This window comes from Lynx rufus, unplaced genomic scaffold (genome assembly GCF_022079265.1).
Source record: "Lynx rufus isolate CCGP_SWC_20201006 ecotype Redwood Valley unplaced genomic scaffold, mLynRuf1.p SCAF_1, whole genome shotgun sequence".
NCBI classification, from domain to species: Eukaryota; Metazoa; Chordata; class Mammalia; order Carnivora; family Felidae; genus Lynx; species Lynx rufus.
This window is the reverse complement of record NW_025814823.1, coordinates 838490-851690: the sequence shown is the minus strand read 5'-3', so window position 1 is coordinate 851690 and position 13201 is coordinate 838490. Positions and strand designations below refer to the sequence as shown.

General features: G+C 41.2%; 1 protein-coding gene across 2 annotated transcripts in view; it reads left to right on the top strand.

Moving 5' to 3' along the window:
• The first annotated feature begins 292 nt into the window (after positions 1 to 292).
• Positions 293 to 13201, top strand: part of PSPC1 (paraspeckle component 1) — a 75111-nt gene continuing 62202 nt past the window's right edge. For both annotated transcript variants that reach the window (XM_047077408.1, XM_047077401.1), the window contains exons 1-2: positions 293 to 815; positions 9426 to 9727. In XM_047077408.1, the coding sequence (XP_046933364.1) occupies positions 450 to 815; positions 9426 to 9727 (668 nt within the window). In that variant the 5' untranslated portion in view covers positions 293 to 449. The remainder of the gene's footprint in view (positions 816 to 9425; positions 9728 to 13201) is intronic.

The following is a 13201-nucleotide window of genomic DNA, read 5'->3' as shown; positions in this document are numbered from 1 at the left end:
ATCACTGTGTTTTCACACACTGCTGCACACATCGCACAAATTTTCACCCGACGCAGTCCAACACTCGGCTAGCTAACTTAGGTCAGGAAACCGCATTTCCGCCAGTCTAGGAGCTTGCTTGAACCCGCAGCTCTAGTAACGTCGCGCTCCGGCGCACGCTAGCTACCGTGCCGGTTAGCGCCGATACTGCGCAGGCGCGTCAGCTCCGGCGCCGGCCTTTGCGGTGGGGCGGGACTTACGGCCGGCGTCTCTTCTTGTAGCTGCGGCTTGTGGCAGCGCCATTTTGAACGTGCAGCCGCCTCGGGCGTGAGTCCTTCGGGGTAGGGCAGCCGGCGTGGCGACCTAGGTGTCTTCTCTGACTTTGTCCTTCCAGATTCCGTCTCTGTAGGTATATATAGTGATACGGCTATAGATCTAGAATTCTATCCGGTATAAGTGAACTCACTAAGATGATGTTAAGAGGAAACCTGAAGCAAGTACGCATTGAGAAAAACCCGGCCCGCCTTCGCGCTCTGGAGTCTGCGGCAGGCGAGAGCGAGCCGACGGCCGCCATGGCGCTCGCGCTGGCTGGGGAGCCGGCGCCACCTGCCCCGGTGCCCCCGGAGGACCACCCCGACGAGGAGATGGGCTTCACCATCGACATCAAGAGCTTCCTCAAGCCGGGCGAGAAAACGTACACGCAGCGCTGCCGCCTCTTCGTGGGGAACTTGCCCACGGACATCACGGAGGAGGACTTCAAGCGGCTCTTCGAGCGCTACGGCGAGCCCAGCGAGGTCTTCATCAATCGGGACCGTGGCTTCGGCTTCATCCGTTTGGTGAGTGTCGGGCCCGGCCGCAGCGTTGTCCGGGGAAGGGGGCGTGAGGGAGCGGGGCGCCGCAGGCAGCCTCCACGCCGGACGCCTCGGCGAAAGCCCTGGGCGCAGCCGCGGCCCTTTCTGTGGCCTGTGAGCATCGCGGCGCCTGTCGTCCCGGTCTTCCCCCGGCGCGGCGTGGTAGCCCCGTGTTTCCGACGAGCGGGCCCGGGCTCCCCGGCCCTCCGCCGTGGCCGTCGCCGACGTTTCGGCTGTGCGCGCGGCGGCCTCCGCTGGCCCGCGCTCCGGGGGCTGCGGCTCCCCCGCCTAGGGGTTCCCGTCGCCTGCTTCCCACCGGGGGCAGGGGAGGGGGCCGCCGTGTTTTGGGGTGAGACTTCTCCCGGCGAAACTGTGTCGTGAGGGCCTTAGATACGGATTTGGAAGGGCAGCTCCGGTCTCACCAGAAATTTCGTGGGGCATGGAAGAGCAGCCAGCGGACTCGCTTCTTAAAAACGTTTTCCGAACGATCTCCCTGGTTTCAGCCAGACTTGGAAGCGTGTAAAGGTAAACCGTGTCGTTTCTCACCCCGCCTCAGCGCAGCACATCTTAAACCGCCTAGTTCTGAAACGCTGCAGTATCTGGACGGCGTTGGATTATCGGATAGCTAATGTAATATGCGTCCTCTCCCAAACATTCTGGAAGTTTCTACGTTGTTTTTTTTTGGGGGGGGGATGAATTATATATATAAAATCATATATAAATATATTTAATATTTTATGGTCATGTTTTGTTGCTGGAAGAGTACACATTTTACCTTTTTTTTAGTCCAGATCTTTTCCGATATCATGCAAAAATTGTGCCTCCCTTCCATCGAACAAAAAAATTCATCAAACAGCGAGGGTATACTCTTCTTAACAGGGCAAATATCTACGCTCTTCAGTTTTCCTGAGTGCTTTGTGGTGAATCATTGTCACTTACACAGCTTCAATGTAATTCATATTTAGATGCTAGGCTTTTTCCCCAAGAAAATAACTTTGTTGGAGACATTTTTACACAAGTACTTTTTCTGCGTGTGTTGCCTTTCTAGTTTGACCCTCAAATTTTATGTGCTTTGCAGTTTGTGGAAGCTTCTTTTTGGAACTTTAACTTTCAAAATTGCGTTCTCTTCATGATTGACCCAGGCAAAATTTTAATATGTAGACAGAATTGATTGTAATTTTGTGACATTGTATTTTTTTTAGGGAGAACGTTTGAACATCTAAAATCTTAAATGGCTTCAAGAGAAGGGTAAATCTTCATAGAATATTAATGAGACCTGAAAATGTCCTTGAAATTCAAGTTAAATAATCAGTGCGTTTTAAACATAAAATTATAAATCATTACCTTTAGGACAGTAGGGAAACAGCCTGTCATTTGGTAAAGTTATTTTTAATATAAATCCAAAAGCTATTTTAAAGGAAGTGAGGTTAGGCAACTTTTAGTAAACTTTCCAAAAGGATGTTATTTAACATTTTCATAGTCTTTAGCTTCTGGCACCATGTTGGTCTGTTCTAAAGTTTACATTCGGGAGGAAGAATGGTGGGACTCCATTTCCCTTTGTTTTGGGAGCCTTGCACTTAAAAATAAGCCAATAGTAAATATCTTAACATGGAAAAATCTTACTCCTTTCTGTCTTTAAAGCTACTAAGAATCCTTTCTCCTTTAGTGTATTATTGGCCCTGCCAATAGAACTTTCTGTAGTGATGGAAAATGCTATGTGTATGTGCTGTCCGGTGTAGTAGCTACTAGCCATATGTGACTCTTGAGCGCTTGAAATGTAGCACTTGTGCCTGAGGATTTGAACTTTAAATTTTACTTACTTTTAAATTTAAATAGCCACCTGTGGTTAGTGGCTACTGTGTTGGACAGCACAACTCATTGCTATTAGTTTCTTTTTTTTTTTTTTAATTTTTTTTTTTTCCAACGTTTATTTATTTTTGGGACAGAGAGAGACAGAGCATGAAGGGGGGAGGGGCAGAGAGAGAGGGAGACACAGAATCGGAAACAGGCTCCAGGCTCTGAGCCATCAGCCCAGAGCCTGACGCGGGGCTCGAACTCACGGACCGCGAGATCGTGACCTGGCTGAAGTCGGACGTTTAACCGACTGTGCCACCCAGGCGCCCCTTTAATTTTTTTTTAATGTTGATTTATTTTTGAGACAGAGAGAGAGCATGAATGGGGGAGGGGCAGAGAGAGAGGGAGACACAGAATCGGAAGCAGGCTCCAGGCTCTGAGCCATCAGCCCAGAGCCTGACGCGGGGCTCGAACTCACGGACGGTGAGATCGTGACCTGAGCCGAAGTTGGACGCTCAACCGACTGAGCCACCCAGGCGCCCCTAGTTTCTTTTTAAAAAAAAGTCTTAATGGGATTATGAAATGGGGAGGTGGGAGGGGCTGCTGTTGTCTGCTCCTTTGGGATATGCTCCTCTAAACCTGTCATGTTATTTTTTGGTGTAGGAATGTTAAAAATTTGCCAGTAGGAAATTAGAATTTAGCTTAAAAGATTTGACTTTATGGATAACTTTACTGTTTAATCTGAGCTCTATGATAAACAGGTAAATTTAAAAGCTTTAAGTATTTCTGAGTTATGTATCTTTCTGCTTAGGAAAACAACATAGTGTATACCTGATCTGAACGTAAGTAATGATATAGTGGCTGTAGTGTGTAGTGGTGGTGTAGTGGCTCTAAATAGTGGCATAATTTTATCTGATATATATTTTTAGATTATATTTTCATTTAAAAAACAATTAAAAAATTTTAATGTTTATTTTTGAGAGAGAGAGAATGGGGGAGGGGCAAAGAGAGAGGGAGACACAGAATCCAAAGCAGGCTCCAGGCTCTGAGCTGTCAGCACAGAGCCCGATGCGGGGCTTGAATCCACAAACTGTAAGATCATGACCTGAGCTGGAGTCGAACACTTAACCAACTGAGTCACCCAGGTACCCCAAAACAATTTTTTTAATGTTTATTTTTTGAGAGAGAGAGAGAGACAGAGCCCGAGAGGGGGAGGGGCAGAGAGAGGGAGGACACAGAATCTGAAGCAGGCTCCAGGCTCTGAGCCATCAGACAGAGCCCCATGTGGGTCTGGAGCTCAAGAACCTAGAGATCATGACCTGAGCTGAAATTGGAGGCTTAACTGACTGAGCCACCCAGATGCCCCTGGAAATACTAAATGCAAATAAATTGTCTTACACTGGTAGTTGTCGTTTTCCAGTTAATTGGTAAGGTGAGACAACATTTTTGAGCTGTTATAGGGTCAGCATTGCTCATATGTAATGGTTGGGAAAAAGAATTTAAGTGGCATTTCCTCATAAGATCATAAAGCCATATTATGATGTGAGCCTGTGGTACTTTAGGGTTGAAATAGACTGTTTATTTTGGATACATTTTGTGGAATTTTAGACCTAAAAGCTTCTTTTTAGGTTTTGGCTTGTTACTGACAATTTAGATTGGATAAATTAACTGAAAAGTTGTAGTGCATTTTTTAAAAAAAAGATTATTTATATGTATTATAACCTTTAAAAAAAGATTATATTATATGTATATATGTAAGTAATCTCTATACTCAGAGTGGGGCTTGAACTCACGAACTCCAGAGCCGCTCACTACTCAGACTGAGCCAGCTAGGTGCCCCTGTGGTGCATTTTACAGCTAGTTTAATGTTGTTAAAACTGGTATTAGTTTGATCTGAACTCAGTTTCTGCTTTTATCTTTTTCTTCCCCCTACTTTTAACTTTAGTAGACCAGACTTCTGGAGCGGTGATTTATAGACGTGTGTTCCTGTCCAGCAGATTCAGGTATCCTCCCAGTGTAAGCAGAAGGCCACTTATATTCCCTACTATTCACGCTAGCAGTGCTAACTACCCCATCTAAAAATTGTCTCACCTCATCAGTTAACTGGGAATTTGTTGGAAATGCAAATTCTAAGGCCCACCCAGGATCCACTGAAACAGAAATTGTGGGTTGGGGCCCTCAATCTTGGGTTTTAGCTAGCCCTCCATGTTATTCTTATGTTTGCTAAGGTTTGAGAACCACTGTTGTAATTAAAGAGTTAAAAATCAACTGAATTTAATATAGTCATCGCGGATTAAACCCTTTCCCCTCGTGCTTTTTGTTTTTAAGTATGAAATGCTGTGTGTTTCTTATGGAATGTCAAACATTAGAGAAGATGTTGCACAATCTCCTTAGTAGGCCTGTCTAGCATATAATTTCAAATGCTCTTTTAGTTCAGGGAAGTTTTCTTACTACAGTTTTAATTTTAGTGAAAGATTGTCCCCTAACACATTAAATGTAATCACTGTTAATCTTTCATTTTTCCATAAAAATCAAACCATACTATATACTCTGTCGTGTTTTGAGGTTTTCATTTAATATATCTGGTATCTTTTATGTCATGAGATTGATTTTTAATGACCATATTGTATTTCACAGTATGAATGGACTGCCATTTACCCGATCAACTTTCTATTGATTGACTTGAAGGCTGTTTCCAATTTATCTCAGTGGATTAGTACTATTACAGTGGGAACTTTTAACTGTTAGTTGAACAATGAGAAAAATATCAGGTGCTTTGGAATGAGCCTTTGGAAAGGATCCAATGTACATCATTTGACCCTATTACAAGCAGTCTGTAACTTGGGATAGTCACCTAGTTTCTTGATACTTTTTGTATTATTTTTAGTTAAGAACCTGTACTTGTACTTTTTATACAGAGTAATGCTGGGACACTAGCTGAAAGGAGGGATTTATGATGTATTTGGTAGAGATTATGAATTTTGTATAGATCTTTGGCAACTTATTTCTTTTGTTTGTTTTTACTAAATATAATTTATTGTCAAATTGGTTTCCATACAACACCCAGTGCTCATCCTCACAAGTGCCCTCCTCAGTGCCCATCACCCACTTTCCCCTTTCCTTCATCCCCCATCAACCCTCAGTTTGTTCTCAGTATTTAATAGTCTCTTATGGTTTGCCTCCCTCCCTCTCTGTGACTTTTTTTTTCCCCCTTCCCCTCCCCATGGTCTTACAAGTTTCTCAGGAACCACATAAGAGTGAAAACATATGGTATATGTCTGTCTCTGACCAACTGATTTCACTTAGCATAATACCCTCCAGTTCCTTCCACGTTGCTGCAAATGGCCAGATTTTTTGGCAAGTTGTTTCAACCTCTCTAGGCCTGTTTACCTATAAGTGAAGTGGGGATAGTAATAACCCACTTTATAAGATTGTTGATGAGACCAGTAGAAGATAATGCATACATATTTGTGAATATATATAAAATAATGAAGAGCTGGAATATACTACCTGCTTAGTAAAAGTTACCTCGGTATCATTATTCTGAGTCATGAAGTAAACAAATATTTGGTTTCATTTCAAACACATAATTTTAATTGATTTTACAGATACTTTAGTACAGATTTACAGCAGTGGTTTTTGAGCACATGCATGCCAGTGGGGGAGGGGCCTACTGAAAGGGAGAGAATCCCAAGGAGGCTCTTTGTCCTTCCATCTCACAAACCTTACAAACAGTGAGATCATGACCTGAGTTGAAACCAAGAGTTAAGCGGAGGCTTAACTGATTGAGCCACCCAGGCATTGCAACCCCCCCCTTTTTTAGTAGGCTCTGTACCCAGCATGGAGCCCAATGCAGGGCTTGAATTTACCACCCTGAGATGAAGACCTGAAGCTTAATCAGCTGAGCTACCTGGGTGCCCCAACAGCAGTGGTTCTTACATGGAGTGGTTCTGCTTCCCAGGGGACATTTGACGATGTCTGGAGACATCTTTCATTGTCAGAAGTGGGGGTTGTTTCTATTGGCTTATTAAGTCTCCTGTAATGCACAGACCCCCTCCCTCCCCCCCCCCCCCAAGAATTATCTTGCCCATAATGTCAATAGTGCTAAAGTTGAGAAACTCCGGTGTGGGATTATTTAAAACCATGAAGAGTGTAAACTTTGAAGAAGGATCATGGCATTGAAAATTCCTGACAGCATAAACATTTCATTTGGCTCAAAAGTATTAAAAATTGAATTCATTGCCAACTGTAAAAAAAATTACTTGATTTAACATAAAAATTGGGGATTTTCTGCTTCCTCTGTGGAAAAACAAAATATATGACATTGTGATTATACTTGACTGAATTTGAAGAGGAGACATCCTCTGGAAGCACTTTTCACTTTTAGAAAGTCCTCACCAAGTTCTCTTTATTCTTCTACCCCTAACATTTTATTATGAAAAATTTCAGATACATAGAAATGAACATCCATAGATCCACCATCTAGATTCATACTTAAGTTTTCTTATAATGTGTTTTTCACATATCTATTCATCTTTTCATCCATCAGTTCTTGACTCTTAAACACTCCAGCATGCTTATTATTAAAATTTTTTTTTTAATGTTTATTCATTTTTGAAAGGCAGAGCACAAGCAGGGGTGGGGCGGAGAGAGACGGGGCGGGGGACACAGAATCTGAAGCAGGCTCCAGGCTCTGAGCTGTCAGCACAGAGCCTGACGCGGGGCTCGAACTCACGAACCGTGAGATCATGACCTGAGCCGAAGTCGGATGCTCAACCGACTGAGCCACCCAGGCGCCCATCCAGCATGCTTACTAGTAACTAGAGTCCAATATTATTTTTGAGGTATTTGACCTCTGCATACAGCAAAATGAACAAATTTTCAGTGTACAATTTGGTGATTTTAGATAAATAACATTTGTTTAATTCAAACTATCAGGATAGAGAATGTTACCATCTCTTGAAATTTCCTTCTGTCCCTTCCCATTCCCAATTAAACTTAACAGCATTCTTCTTATTTTTAATATTTGTTTATTTTTGAGAGAGAGTGAGCAGAGAAAGGGCAGAGAGAGGGGGAGACAGAGGATCTGAAGCACGCTCTGCACTGTCAGCACAAAGCCCGACGCGGGGCTCCAACTCACAAACTGTGATATTGTGAACTGAGCTTCAGAAGTCAGGTTCTTAACTGACTGAGCTACCCAGGCACTCCATACTTAACAGCATTTTAATTCAAGACTTCATTCTTAAAATCTACCTCTTAAGAGTTGTTGGGTCATATGACAGATTAGGTGCAAAGTGCCTATCCCCTGTTAGATATTTATTAAATGTTTGCTGGTATTACTATGTTAAGAGTAATTTTAATTAAAAATTTCTAAGGGTAATTTTTAAAAAAATAGCCATTTTGAGGGGCACCTGGGTGGTTCAGTCGGTTGAACATCCAACTTCGGCTCAGGTCATGATCTCACAATCCATGCATTCGAGCCCTGCGTCAGGCTCTGTGCTGACAGCTCAGAGCCTGGAGCCTGCTTCAGATTCTGTGTCTCCCTGTCTCTCTGCCCCTCCCCTGCTCATGCTCTGTCTCTCTTTGTCTCAAAAATAAATAAAAACATTTTTAAAAAGTAGCCATTTTGAGTATCTGTAAAAAGGTTAGATTTGTTGGGGCACCCCGAGGCCCAGTTAGTTAAGCATCTGACTTCGGCTCAGGTCATGATCTCACAGTTGGTGAGTTTGAGCCCTGTGTCGGGCTCTCTGCTGTCAGCACAGAGCTTGCTTTGGATCCTTTGTCCTCTCTCTGCCCCTCTTCTGCTCGTGCTCTTTCTCTCATAAATACACATTAAAAAAAAAGGTTAGACTTGTCTTTGTAAAATTAGTTCTGTAGATTTTTGTGTAAGTTGTAGTAATTTAAAGTTGTTGTATTTTAGGTATTAAATAAAGATCTGTTGTGACCTTAGGACTTTTTTCATAAGACAGTATATTTTTACTCTTACTACAAATGCATATAAAACCTGTTTAAATTCTCACTGTAGAGTTCTCACAACACAAAGGAAAAGAACATACTTATATTAAACTTGTTTGTTGATTATGTTTAGATGTCTGTATTCTATACCAACTTTGAATTCTTCAAGAAGGAAGTTCTCTTGTGGTTTCAGCATTGAACATATTTTCTAGTTTATAAACGGGTGTGCACTTGATTTTCTGTATAATGGAGATAACTCTTACAGCCCATGAATGTATGTGTTTGCTTCTCTCAATATAATGGAGAAATGTGTAGCCCATGAAAGTATTTTCAGGAGACCTGGTTAACAACATCTAATAGTAGTTTTCATAGGAAATGTAAAAAATGAAAGAGGAAAGGGGATTTGTGTAGCATTGGAGAGGTGGGTTGTTTTAATAAAAGATATAAATATCAAAAAACAGTATATACTGAAAATTATTCTGTTCAGTAATAGCTTCTAGTAACCGGTGCTTGGTCTCAAAAAGTAATTATGATTTTCTTTTAATATATGTAAGAGATTTAAAAAAGATACTGTTGTGAATATTTAATAGCTGGTAATTTGTGTATGAGTAGACCACCTTTGATGACTTGGGACATTGGGGTTGGGATTTTCTAATTAAAATGTTTACAGTTATTTTTTGAACACTTAATAAAATGCATGTGATACGAAAATCGAAAGACACAAAACAAAGTGACCCTATCAGCCATTTCCAAAAGCTACCCAGCTCTTCTCCCTAGAAACCACTATTTAAAAGTATTTGTGTTTATTACTATCATCTTTAAAAAGTGATTTTTCCTCCTAAAAAGGAATCCAGAACACTGGCTGAAATTGCAAAAGCAGAGCTGGATGGCACCATTTTGAAGAGCAGACCTCTCCGAATTCGTTTTGCTACACATGGAGCAGCCCTAACTGTCAAGAACCTCTCGCCGGTTGTTTCCAATGAGCTTCTAGAGCAAGCATTTTCCCAGTTTGGTCCAGTAGAGAAAGCCGTTGTGGTTGTGGATGATCGTGGTAGAGCTACAGGAAAAGGTTTTGTAGAATTTGCAGCAAAACCTCCTGCACGAAAGGCTCTGGAAAGATGTGGTGATGGGGCATTCTTGCTAACAACGTAAGTTTTAAACATCTCATCATCCTGTGCAGTTACATATGGGCTTCTCTCTCTGTGCTGAACTTCTGTCTTTCTTTATACAGTTCATACTGTCTTGTCATATGGTAAGTAGGTGTTGAATAAATATATAGTGAATATAAACAGGAATTTTTGTGTGATTCCAAGAGTCATACTTCAGACTTCAGTGTATTGATTCATACTTGAATCTTAGAAATGATTTGTATTACGATTTTTATTCAGTTTGCTGAATGTTATATGCAAAGTAAAATTTTATATTTAAATAATGAATGGATGAATTACATTTACTCAGGTTTTTTTAAGGCATAATTTGCATGAATTAAAATGTTCCCAATTTTAAACATAGAACTCAAGGAGTTTTAACAGATGTATGTAACCTAGCACCACAATCAAGATCTAGAACATTTTCATCATCCTGACGAGTTTCTTTATGCCCTTTTGCAGTTTCTCTCTACCCCTTAACCCTGTCCTAGAAAGCTATTGGTCTTTCTGCTCTTATAAATTAGTTTGTCTTTTGTCTTTTCTGGTTATTTCATATAAGTGAAATAATTTGTACCCTTTTGTGTCTCATATCTTTTGCTTAGCATAATGTTAATGAGATTCCATCCATATTATTGTATTAGTATTTTGCTCACTTTTATGGCAGTTTTATTCCACCATATGGACATAATTACAGTTTGCCCAGTGACCTAAGGGTGGGTGAATGTTCGAGATGCTCTCAACTATTAGCCATTGTGAATAAAGCTACTATGAACATTTCTGTACAGGCTTCTTGTGAACATTATACTTTCATGTGGCTTGGGTAATTAGGGATAAATGGCTGAATTTTCAACTTCATAAGAAACTGCCAAATTGTTTTTCAAAATGGTTGTGTCATTTTACATTCCTACAAGCAATGAGTGAGAGAGTTCTAGTTGCTCCATACTTTCACCAACACTTGATAGTTTTAGTCTTTTGGATAGTCTAGTATAGGAGTGTCTCCTGGTGAGTTTAAATTTTATTTTCCAAACAACTAATGATTAGCATCTTTTCATTTGCTTTTTGTCTATTTTTATATCTTTTGTGAAGTATCTTGAAATTTTTTGCCTATTTTTTAAATTTAGTTTTTATTTATTTATTTATTTTTTAACGTTTTATTTATTTTTGAGACAGAGAGAGACAGAGCATGAATGGGGCAGGGGCAGAGAGAGAGGGAGACACAGAATCAGAAGCAGGCTCCAGGCTCTGAGCCATCAGCCATCAGCCCAGAGCCCGACGCGGGGCTTGAACTCACGGACCGCGAGATCATGACCTGAGCTGAAGTCGGAGGCTTAACCGACTGAGCCACCCAGGCGCCCCTAGTTTTTATTTTTAAAAAATATTTATTTTGGAGAGAGAGAGAGAGAGCACAAGTGGCAGAGGGGCAGAGAGATAGAGGGAGAGAGAATTGCAAGCAGGCTCCATATGGTCATCGTGGAGCTCGACCTGGGGCTTGATCTCAGCAGACCATGAGATCATGGCCTCAGCTGAAATCAAGAGTCAGATGCTTTAATTGACTGAGCCACCCAGGTGTCCCTGTCTATTTTTTAAATTTTTTTTTTCAACGTTTATTTATTTTTGGGACAGAGAGAGACAGAGCATGAGCGGGGGAGGGGCAGAGAGAGAGGGAGACACAGAACCGGAAACAGGCTCCAGGCTCTGAGCCATCAGCCCAGAGCCTGACGCGGGGCTCGAACTCACGGACCGTGAGATCGTGACCTGGCTGAAGTCGGACGCTTAACCGACTGCGCCACCCAGGCGCCCCATCCCTGTCTATTTTTTAATTGGGTGGTTTGCCTTATCGAATTAAAACATCTGGATACAGGTCTGTTTTAGGACTATTTCTCCTAGTATGTGGCTTGCTTTTTAATTTTCTTAGTAGTGTTCTTCAGAAAGCAGCAGTGAAGTATAATTTACATTTTTTTCTTTTATGATTTATGTTTTTTGGATCCTTGTATGAAAATTTTTTCCCTTCCTAAGGTAGCAAAGCTTTTCTTGTCCTTTCTTAAGACATTTTATAGCTTTTTTTTTCTTTTTTAAAGTAGGCTCCATGCCCAGTGTGGACCCCAACGTGGGGCTTGAACGCATGACCTTGAGATCAAGATCCAAGCTGAGATCAAGAGTTTCACGCTCAACTGATTGAGCCACCCCAGCATCCCTAGCTTTTTTTATTTATACCTGTGATCCATTTTGAGTATGCTGTGAGATAGTAGATTTTTTTTCCGTATAAGTGCCATTTGTTGCAGCACCAGTAATTGTAAAGATTATGATTTCTCCTTTTTTACCATTTATCTTTATCAAAAATCGAGGGGAAGAAAATCTGCACTCTTTCATTTCACCGATTGGTGTGTCTTTTACACCAGTACTGTCTTTCACTCTTTTTTTTTTTTTAAGCTTTTATTTTTAAGGGGCGCCTGGGTGGCTCAGTTGCTTAAGCGTCCAACTTTTGGTTTCGGCTCAGGTCATGATCTCACAGTTCGTGAGTTTGAGCCCCACATCAGGCTCTGCTGACAGCATGGATCCTGCTTGGGATTCTCTCTTTCCCTCTCTCTCTCTGCCCCTCCCCTGCTCAGGTACTGTCTCTGTCTCTCTCAATATAAATAAATAAACGTTAAAAAGAAAAGAAAGAAAGATTTTATTTTTTAGTGATCTCTACCCAGTGTGGGGCTCGAACTTAAAACACCGAGATCAGCATTTGCATGCTTTACTGACTGAGCCACCAGGCACCCCACACTATGCTAAGGTTTGAAATCAAGTAGTATCACCCAACTGAATTGTTTTTTTTTTTTTTTTTAATTGTTCTGGGTGTTGTGTTTTTTGTTTTTTTTTTGGTATAGCCTTACTGATTTTATTTATTTCCCAATTTGAGTGTAATTAATGTACAATGTTACTTTAGTTTCAGATTATCTTTACTGATTTTATTTTATTTATTTATATGTTTTTTAAAGTTTATTTTGAGAGCAAGCAGGAGAGAGCATGAGTGAGGGAGGGGCAGAGAGAGAGAATCCCAAACTGGCTGTGGGGCCAAACTCATGAACTGTGAGATCATGACCTGAGCTGAAGTCGGACGCTTAACTGACTGAGCCACCCAGGCACCCCCTGCATTTTTACTGATTTTAAAATCACCTTGTCAATTGAAAAAAGTTTTTCTGGGCTTTTGATTAGAATCGTGTTGAGTGTTCAGGTCATTCTGAGGAACATTTTGACATCTTCATAATACTGACTTTTTTCTAGTCCATGAATGGTGTATCCATTTACTTAAAAATATTCGTAAGTAATTATAATAGTCATTCAACCTGTTGCCGTATTAACATGCCTTTGCTTTCAATTTGCCCAGGGTGGTGTTCTTGATGTTCATCCTTAGTCTTTAGACTGGATTTGGTGGAAAAGTTCCCTAGTTGATTGCTGCATTGATTCCTTTATCTCTGTTAGAGATAA